This window comes from Emydura macquarii, unplaced genomic scaffold (assembly GCF_026122565.2).
Source record: "Emydura macquarii macquarii isolate MOO-44397 ecotype Brisbane River unplaced genomic scaffold, CSIRO-AGI_Emac_v2 contig_1230, whole genome shotgun sequence".
In the NCBI taxonomy this organism is placed as follows: Eukaryota; Metazoa; Chordata; order Testudines; family Chelidae; genus Emydura; species Emydura macquarii.
Genome location: NW_027131367.1, coordinates 19,889,661 through 19,900,009, shown reverse-complemented (window position 1 = coordinate 19,900,009; position 10,349 = coordinate 19,889,661). Strand labels below are relative to the sequence as shown.

At 45.6% G+C, this 10,349-nt stretch overlaps 1 protein-coding gene across 1 annotated transcript; it reads left to right on the top strand.

Annotated features, from left to right (window-relative positions):
• LOC137152816 (myosin heavy chain, skeletal muscle-like) lies at positions 1–10,076 on the top strand. Its single transcript, XM_067547783.1, is given in 12 exon segments — positions 1–3,006; positions 4,401–4,512; positions 4,514–4,585; positions 4,822–4,987; positions 5,883–6,007; positions 6,221–6,529; positions 6,619–6,822; positions 6,971–7,096; positions 9,106–9,276; positions 9,508–9,612; positions 9,701–9,796; positions 9,921–10,076. Coding segments are annotated over 12 exon segments (1,770 nt in total). The 5' UTR covers positions 1–2,878.
• Positions 10,077–10,349: the final 273 nt, after the last annotated feature.

Sequence of the window (10,349 nt, the reverse complement as noted above, 5' to 3'; positions counted from 1 at the left end):
TAAGTCAATTTTTGTTACATTTTTCTTGTTTTTCCTTTGACATTAAGGATACATAACCAATTTTCTGAAGTGCTCTGTATACTGAAATACAAATGGTGCTATGCTCAAACCGGGCTGCATTCTGGTAGATCATTCAGGTATTTTATTAATTTCTGTAGATAGTAGTTCCAGACACAATTTAATGTCAGTGAAAGTCACCCAGTAAGTACCTATACCAGCTTGTTTGTTCCAGGTTTTCCCCTGCAACTAACGTCTTGAACGGAGTGGTTTTACATAATGGTGGAGAACTTTAGAGATAAAAACGTATTTTCTGCTGTGAAAGCTAAAACTCCTTCCTAATGAGTAACAGAAATACAGCTGTTGTGACCCAACTGCATAGTTCATAAATCATAATCACTTAGTTATAACTCAGAGATCTGATAATGAAGAAAAATCAGTTCTGTGTATTTATTAGTATCTTACCCCCACTGGACTTGGAAGCGTTTATAATAATCCCTATGGTTACAATAAAGGACGCCCTAATAATACTCTTTTGTAATGTTCAAGATGCAGACAGCACTATGACATTATTTAAATAGCTATAGCACAATATTTACCATGCAGTGAATGCAATAACCCGTCAGCATTCTGGGACAGGCGGTTCCTGAGGTTTGCAGCTTGTTAGAACTGTTGCTGCATGTTTTTCTTCACTCTTTGCTCCCTGACGTTCCTTTGTAGCCTCCTACAGTCAATCTTTGGGAGCTGGCCCCGCAGCTACTGCAGTTCTGACCCTGAGCATGTGCCAGATGGGGAAAGGGCACTTTAACCATTCTTTCTGCATACTCTTGGGGGAGGGCACTGGTGCGTTCCTGTCATGCAGGTCGAAGTTTCGTGCAAAAGATGCTTCATTTGGAGTTTCTGAGCTTTCTGCAGACACTGAACAAACACACTGGGCGTTCACAAGGCATTTCATCACAGAAGACATTTGCTAAAAAAGACTGATATCATCCTTCAGGCTTAGAGAGGATTCTAAGAATTCAGGTTTCATTAGAGATGTGACGGTTGTGTCCGTTCTTGGTGACCTTAAGTGAAATCAAGGGCAGCTTAGATCTGATTCAATCAAAGCACCAGGGAAACCGACCTTTCTGTATGCAGAAAATCAGATTTCAGCTGCACCCTTCCTTGCCTCTAGACAGGGACAAGTCGCCACGTTGGACAAACAAGACGATGTTGTTGTTTCTTATGGTTGGTTTCTTGGTGGGTTTCCCAGTTCTAGTTCTGAAGATTGTGATCTGATGCTTGCGGGTGGCAGGGTTTCATGTTCACATCCTAGTCCCAGGTGAAAGGCTGTATGTAGAGTGGGTAGCAGCGAGCATGTTTTCTACTTCATGCCACTCTGTTGCACAGAGAAGAAAGGTGAGCTGGTGGTTTGGGTGCTTGCTGGAGTCTCCGGAGACCTATGTTCAATTCCTTACTCTGCCAAGGGCTCTCTGTGTGACCCTGGGCAAGTCATTTAGCCTTTCTGTGCTGCAGTTCCTCATCTGTCCAACCGTGATAATAGCCCTGCCCTGCTGTGTGGATAAATACATGAAAGAGCTGCTCCGATTCTTTTGTACTGGGGGCTGTATAGGAGAGAAAAGAGTCAGTGTCGAGCTGTGAGTCCGACCCAGACTCCTCATTCCCAGCTGCTGTCTCTCGGGAGGTTTTAGTGTTTGTTAGCTATTGGATTGTTTGTATTTATTTGTCTTTATTGCTAATGTAGGAGAAATAACCTTCATTTCCCTTTGCCCAGCTGTAAAATGGGGCTAGTAGTACGGCCCCCCCTCCCCACAGGGGCTGGGAGGCTATGTTAACTGAGCTTTGTTTGCAAAGTGTGTTGTGACCATCAGCCAAGAGGTGCGCCCTCAAGGCAAAGGGCTATTCATCTGAATTTAATAATACTCAGGCCCTGGCGGGGCGGTTAGGCTTGCCGTGCCATTCGCATCCCAGCACGGGGCTTATGTCTTCTTTTATCTGTAAACAATTTGAAATTGAACCTGGAATTTAAGTTAAAAAAACCTAGCTGGACCCCATTGTTTCCCGGGACGTTTCACTGGTACTCCCCGGTTCATTTCAAGCAGGCCAGGCCAGTTCTGGGCGCCTCGTGCTGCGGAGGGGAGGAAGCACACGGGAAGCAAGGTAAAGGCAGCCACGCTGTGGGAGCACCAGGAGGCGGGGGCAGCTAGTGCTGCTGCTAGTGCAAGCGCCTCCAGCGATTTCCTCTCCCCAGCACGGCTCTGCACGGGCACAGCTGAGCCTTCAAATCAGCACAATTGATGCTAAAGTGACTTCCTCTGGCTACCAAGTCCTGGACCCCGCGGGGAAGACAAAGTGGAGCAGCATTGTCCCAATTAGCTCACAGCGGCTTTTTGGACATGCTGCTTCAACCACGTGTCTAACCCCCCTGTTTTGGTAGGCATTACTCAGCCTTCGTAGTCTGCTAATCTGCCTTACGAACACAGGCTGCTGTACTCAGCTGTGTCTGGGAACAGCCTCTCCCTTGGCACAGCTGTTGTTCCTTGACTTGCCTGCTGCTCCCGCTGGTCCTGTCTGCTCTGAAAGAAGGTGGCAAGTTGATAATGAACCTAACAGCCAGAGAGATAAAATGTTGGTGTTTCAAATTATTAATAGTTACGTTGCCAGAAATTGTAATCAAAGGCCCCTAAACTTTCCTACTGTCAGTGGGCCTGATCCTGCAATCGCTTGGGCAGGTGAGTAACTTTCCTGATGTGAGTACTCTCATTGAACTGTTGTGGGACCCCACTTGGGCAGCGAATGCAAGATCGGGTCATGTCACGATCACTCCAGTCTATGCTGTTGTTGTTGGCACTGTAGGTAACACTGGGCATTACTGTAGTGCATGGAGAGATTTCCACAAGTATTGCCAGCTTTGGTTTGGCTGAGAACCATGGGGTCGCATGTGTCTTACAGGGAGGAGACGGCACATTCTCAAGAGCAAGGACCTCGGAACAACAATTGTGTCCCGCGGTGAGTTACTGAAATTGGAAAAATCGTTACCGAACCCGGTCATTTCTATCTATATATTTTATGGCAAAAAAACTGAGCAGGGAACTGGTGAGCAAGCTGGAGTGTGAGGTGTGCCTTCCAAATATAGAGACGGGCTGAGCTCAGGGAAGCATCTGAGCCTATATAAGTGGCAGTGTGAGGTAGGTTTGTTTGTCTCTCTCTCTTTGCACCTGTTCCCATCCTCCCATGTGATTTACTGAATGCATTAACTCAGGTGTGTGTGTCTTTGTTTCCTGCTGCGTGCACTGCAATAAACCTGGGGTTTAAACTGAGGAGTTTTTGCACATCATAGAGCTTGGAGATGGAACCCATGATTAATTCTCCAATAGTCCATGGGTGAGGGATGGTCGCTATAGAGCATCTTGCAGGGCACTCATCTGAAGTGGTCACTTACATATGGTCAGAGTTCAACAAATACTCAACCTTGGGCGGGTCTGCAGCTCCCCAGGACGATCATCATTCATGCTTTCTCCGTCGCAGGGTAGAGATTTCAGCCAGCTCCTTTCTTCTTTCTGTTGGGGTTGATTCACAAGGTGAGAATTTAAGAATTTTTTGTATGAAGCCCCCAGCAAACCCCAGCTGTTTCTGCCTACTTTGCTTTGTCTTCCTGCTGCGCTTTCCCTCTGCGCTGCTCCATACAGCTCAGCTCTGCTGCGTGTCCTGGCAGTGTCCTGCGTGTTCATCTTCCCTTCTGCTCTCCGACCCTCTGACTGCTGGCTGGCTGACTCCCTAATAGAAAGGAATGGGAGAAATAACAAATGAAGGGACAGAATGATGAGAGAAACAGGAACCATATTTGCAAACAAGCTGCGCTAAGGATTCCCATTTAGTATGGAACAGATTCATTTGACATTGAATCAATTTATTGACTGCCCAGACCAAGAGATGTCAGATACATTTAGGACCAAATTTCCGGAGTTTTTCATTTTCACATGACTGCACTGTGAAAAAAACAACACTGGAATAGCACAGAGAGTTCCTTATTTCTGCCTAGTTCAGGCCAACTGTTTAGTAAGTTTAGAAAACAAATTCCACTAGCTAGGATAATATTACAAAGACTATCTGTCCTCATATTTTAGGTCATAATTTGTTCATTAAATATGGTCAGGACGAAGTTTGCACTTGTGTTATAATATTGCACAAACAGGTGCAATATGGGGTTTTTACACCTCTCTCCAAAGTGTTTGACTTTGGCTACTGTTGGAGAAAGGATACCAGACGGATCATTGGTCTTCTCTGCTGCTCCAGCTTCTCGTGAAGACATGCGTCCAGATGTAAAGATTTAGAAGCAGGGTAAAGTGTTAGAGGAGTATGTACTTAATTACATATGTTGATTATTATTTACTTTCTTTAAGGAAAAAACTTGCTCAGCGCCTGCAAGAAGCTGAGGGACAAGCTGAAGCTGTGAATTCTAAGTGTGCTTCACTGGAAAACATGAAGCAGAGGCTGCAATGGGAAGTGGAGGACTCGGACGATTGATGTTGAGAGAGGAAATTCACTGGCAGCTACTCTTGACAAGAAACAGAGGAACTTTGACAAGGTGCCATTTGAGCTTTGAGATGAACAATGGTAAACTTCCCAGGGCCCAAATCTACAGAACTCACCCAAGAAAAAATTGGGAATGTAGAAGAGCCTAATCATTATATGTACATCCTTCAGAAGGTGGCTATGGAGTGAAATGGGAACTTGTATAGGTTTCAGAGGATATAGAGACATGAGCAAAATAAAGAAGTTTTAAACACTGTTAGTTAATCCACCATCTTTGACATCTTTCAGGTTCTGGCTGAGTGGAAGGCAAAGTATGAGGAGAGCCAATCAGAGCTGGAAGCTTCCTTAAAGGAATCACGGTCACTGAGCACAGAACTTTTCAAAATGAAAAATGCCTATCAGGAAACCTTAGATCAACTTGAAACAATCAAACGAGAAAACAAGAATTTACAGCGTAAGTGGCTTTCTTTGGGCTTCCTGTTTCCTCTTTCTATTCCTATTAGAACAATGATAATGCACAATACATACGAAGCACTCAGTAATAATAATTTGCAATTCTACACCACTCCTGGCCAAGGAGCTCAGAGCCCTTACAGAGCCCCATTTATCTCCATTTAACCTAGAGGAGTTAAAATGACTTTCCCCAGGTCATAGAGCAGAGCAAGTCTGTGACAGAACCAGGAAAATAAAGCAGAAATCCTGACTCTCTGTTGCGTGTTTTAGCACCAGATTTTCAAAGACAGTTAGGCACATAGGCACTTTTGAAAATCCTACGAGGCTCCTATCTTCATTGGTAGGCCCCAAATACCTTTGAAAATCTGGCCATTAGCCATAAGACCTATTGTAGCCAGTATACAGCGCCATCTAGATCTAGAAATGCTGAGATTTTTACTGTCTAGGCCATACCCCCAAAATGTCCACATGCCCACCGGCCCATCAGGTGTCTTGCTCGGTGCCAGAAATCCTGGCAATGGAAAGCAATACTCAAGAGGCTGACCTGTTGTCACTAGCAACTCAGCTTTTTGAAAGTTCCATTTTGCAGAAGTGACGCTAACAAACATTAACAAGGACAATGTTGTCAACCTCGTGGGATAAACAGGCACAATCATTAAAATACTCTAAAGCCTGGACAGGATGGAGCTGTCTGAAGCTTCCCCGAGGCACCTGTCCTAGCTCTGTTGATGTCCTTTAGTCTGTGTTAGCTGTGCATCCTGCAGCTTGATCGATTTCATTTTCCCGTGTGTGTCTTCATAAGGGGCTGATCTCAGCTACTAGGGCTACATTTTAGTGCTGCCCACTTTTCTCTGGCTCCTTTTCACCTTGTGCCATCTGTGACCTTTGTTTCACAGAGGAAATAGCTGACCTCACTGAGCAAATTGCAGAAAATGGCAAAACCATCCATGAACTTGAGAAGGCCCAAAAGCAGATTGAGGTAGAAAAATCTGACAGGCAGATGGCTTTGGAAGAGGCAGAAGTGAGTTCATTTGAAATGATACCAGAGGAAAAGAGGAATATTTTGTGCAGGGTTCTAGAGTAGCACAGAGCATTTATGTGCATGACCCCTGCTAACATTATAGTGAGTTACCTGTATAAATACCCCGTAGTCAGATGACTGGGAGAATGGACCCCAAAGAATATTGTTTTCCTGAAATTGAACGTTTGCATATTTCCCACTTTCCATCTAAAGGCAGCTCTTGAACATGAAAAGGCCAAAATCCTTCAAGTTCAGCTTGAACTGACCCAAGTGAAATCCGAAGTTGATAGAAAGATAGCTGAGAAAGATGAAGAGATCAATCAGTTAAAGAGGAACCATCAAAGAACTGTGGAGACCATGCAGAATGCTCTGAATGCAGAAACACGGAGCAGAAACGAAGGCCTGAGGCTGAAGAAGAAGATGGAGGGGGATCTGAATGAAATGGAGATCCAGCTGAGCCATGCCAACTTCCAGGCTGTGGAGACACAGAAACACCTGTGGAATGTCCAAGGAGTGCTCAAGGTCTTTGACTGAACTCTCCAGCTGATACCTGTTAAGAATCAGTAGTCAGCAGGTGCAGTAACATAAAATCAATTCTGTTTTATATGTAGGACACGCAACTGCTCTTGGATGAGGCTCTCCGAAGCCTAGAAGACCTGAAGGAGCAGGTGGCCATGGTTGAGCGCAGAGCTAACCTGATGCAGGCTGAAATTGAGGAGCTAAGGGCAGCTCTGGAACAGACCGAGGGGGTCAGGAAAGTGGCGGAACAGGAACTTCTGGACAGCACTGAGCGTGTGCAGCTCCTGCACACCCAGGTAGTGCACGTTGCAGGGCTACACACATTCATGGTTCTACAAAAACACACAGTAATCATCACTAATAATTCCAGGATCTTTCCCGGTCCTTTCCTAGGATAAAGGATGAGAGATTCAAGAGCCACTTCACTCTCTCTCTTTTTCGTAGAACACCAGCGTTATGAATGCAAAGGAGAAGCTGGAAACGGATATTGCCCAAATCCAAGATGAGGTGGAGGCGGCCATTCAAGAGGCAAGAAATGCTGACGAGACGGCGAAGAAGGCAATTACAGATGTAAATGTTTCATTTCATTTACTTCTTTTACCCTTTAGCTTTAGCAGTTGCCCTGTGTGCTGGGAGTTAAAGCATGTGCTGTTGTCAGAGTAGATGACAGACCCATCTGCAGCCCTGTATAAAGACGCTGGGGGGTCACGCGGGGCAGTAGGGCTGGTGTGCCAGGGATCAATCCAGCCTTCAGCAGTTTCTTAGAATCATAGAAATGAAAGGCTGGTAGGAAACTCCAGAAATCTTTGAATCCATTTCCCCCCGGTGAAGCAAGATTAAGTAAACCTAGACCATCCCTGACAGGTGTTTGTCTAACCTGTTCTTAAAAACCTCCAAGAATGGGGATTCACAACTTCCCTAGGTAACCTGTTCCTGTTCCTTATACTTAGAAAGTTTTCCTAATACCCAGCCTGAATCTCCCTTGGTGCAAACTAAGCCGATTATTTCTTGTTCTACCATCTATGGACATGAAGAACAATCGATCGGCGTCCTCTTTCCAACAACCTTTTACCAATTTGCAGACTGTTGTCACGTCCCCCCTCAGCCTTCTCTTCTCTAGACTAAACTTTAGATTCTCTTTAGACCTTTCCTCATAGCTCATGTTTTCTAAACCTCTTTATCATTTTTGTTGCTCTTTTCTGGACTTTTTCCAATTTGTTTAGAACTTTGTTAAAGTGTGGTACCCAAAGCTGGACCCAGAATTCCAGCTGAGGCCTCATCGGTGCTGAGTAAAATGGATCAGTCACTTCCCGGTTGTGTGACTGTGTGAGAAATAGACCCACACCGAGTACCTGTTCTGAGCCCACAGCTTCCCAGCCCAGTATAACTGTCTGTGTAATACGTGCAGGGAGAGGTTACTGATGTTCTACAGAATAGTACATGCTACATAGTCCATACTGCTGAGGAACAATGTGTGTTTAGTCCTGAGGTTGCAAAAGAGAAGTTAAAACATAAATGCTATTAAAAACATTGCTAAGGGCAACATAGTAATCTGGAAATCCAGACCATCTCCAGGGGCTGTCGGTGAAAGTTGCTGATACTTGGATCCCATTCATAAGGAAGACAACCCAGAAGAAAGAAGACAAAGAATTTACACCATTTACAAATAATGGTCCAGTGTGGCTTCATCACAGAAGAGCAGGCTAAAAGTTGAGCTAACAAACTCTTACCATTTGGACTGTGCACCTAACAGCTACCATCACCTTCCCCAGAGCTAGTTGCCTCGCACAACTTACAAAATACTCCTTGCCCAGATTTACTAGCATCGCCTCTTGAGGCAGCTAATATACCTGTTCAGCTCTGCTCTGCTGGTGAAGCACATGAGGGCTAGACCTTGTTCTGAAATTAGTGGGCCTGTGGAGCTTAGCTATGCCATTCTTTACCTCGCACCTGTGAGATGCACAGCCGTTCCGACGCGGACAGCTCAGAACTTCCTGGGATTTTATATCGCACGTGCTCAGACCCACATTCAGCACTTTGGGACTGTCGAGTCAGTTCTTCTCACATGCGGCTGTACAACTCACTAAGGTCTGTTAGGATTTATTCCCTGAATTCCTCTGGAGCTCTTCTGAGCTTTGGAGACCAAAATGCTGGACTGCCCACACCCTCGTTTTGTTTTAAATAACATTTATATTGTTTAAAATCTTTTCTGCAACCTCGAAGGTAAGCACAAAAGCTGTCCTTGTCTTTCCCTGAACGATGTGTGCGTGTACACAGTACACACACACACGTACGCAGTACACACACTCACACATTGACATATTCTGCACGCCCTGTGAGGAGAGTCCATTGGATTGTGCAAATGCCCGGCTTCCACTGTCGCCATGGTAGCATCCCCACTCTACCCCATTGCAGGTGGACGGTCTCAGCAATAAGCATTCAGCAAGCAGCTAATGAGGTGCTAGGAATCCTGTGGCTGGAGTTGTGAGCAACCCCTCAGACTGCCCATAGCGCCCTTTATCTTTGTCTCTGTTTGCCCGAGTCCCTTATTGAGTGCATTGTGTGGTTTACCTTTCAAGGTAGCCATGATGGCGGAGGAGCTGAAGAAGGAGCAGGTCACCAGCGCCCACCTGGAGAGGATGAAGAAGAACCTGGACCAGACGGTGAAGGACCTGCAGCTCCGTCTGAACAAGGGAGAGCAGCTGGCACTGAAGGGTGGCAAGAAGCAGCTTCAGGAGATGGAGGCCAGGGTATGTGCTGGAGATGAAGGCTGGTGGCGAAGAACACAACTTTCAACCCGGAATGGGTGGCGGGATCGATCCCAGTTCTGTTCATTCCCTCTGACGCACCTGGCACTGGCCTGACAGAAGACAGGCGACTGGGCTAGACGGACCGTTGGTCTGGCCTAGCATGGCTGTTCTTATGTTAAGCTCTGCCTCCTGTATTAGAGTCGGTGCCTAATTTCTCAATTACTTCCCCAGGTCCAAGAGCTCGAGTCCGAGCTGGAAGGAGAGCAGACACGAGCCTCAGAGGCCATCCAAGGCATTCGGAAATATGAACAGCGCATCGAGGAGCTGACTTTCCAGGCAGGTGCAAAAGAGAAAATAATCCACTTGAAATGTTCTTTTCTCATCAAAAACATAAATGCCACCTGGCATGGTCTCTTTTCAATAGAGTAAAGAGGACAAAAAGAACGTAATGAGGTTACAGGACCTGGTGGATAAACTTCAGCTGAAGGTCATATCCTACAAGAGACAAGTGGTGGAGGCTGTGAGTCATTTAACAGGAACAAACATTCACTTACAAATTGCCAAGATTCCCACTTCAGCTCTGACACTGGTTGCCAAGATATCACTTCTCCCTGGGCTTAGTTCCTTTTATGTTTTGGTTACAGGATGCACAAGTCAATGTTCACCTCTCCAAATTCAAGAAAGTACAGCATGAGTTGGAAGAGGCTGAGGAACGGGCAGATATTGCTGAGTCTCAGGTCAATAAGCTTAGAGCTAAGACCCGAGAAGTTACCTCCACAAAGGTAAGCCATGAATGTTAGACGTAACTGTGCAGGTTGTACTGAGTGCCTGAAGGTAAGGTGGTTACGTTGTCTTAGAAATCACAGCTACGCTCATCAGTAAGACAAACTTCAGGCTTCCCTATGACAAACATAGGAACAAACCTGAAGAAATTGCTTTACAAAGAAGGAGTAAGTAAGACTAAGGAAGCAAATTCTCTGTTGGTGTAAGTCTATTGAAGTCAGTTTGGCCCTAAGTTTGTCGTGGGACATGAACTGATAGAGCTTTCGCCTTGGTAGTGTCATCAGTCTGGC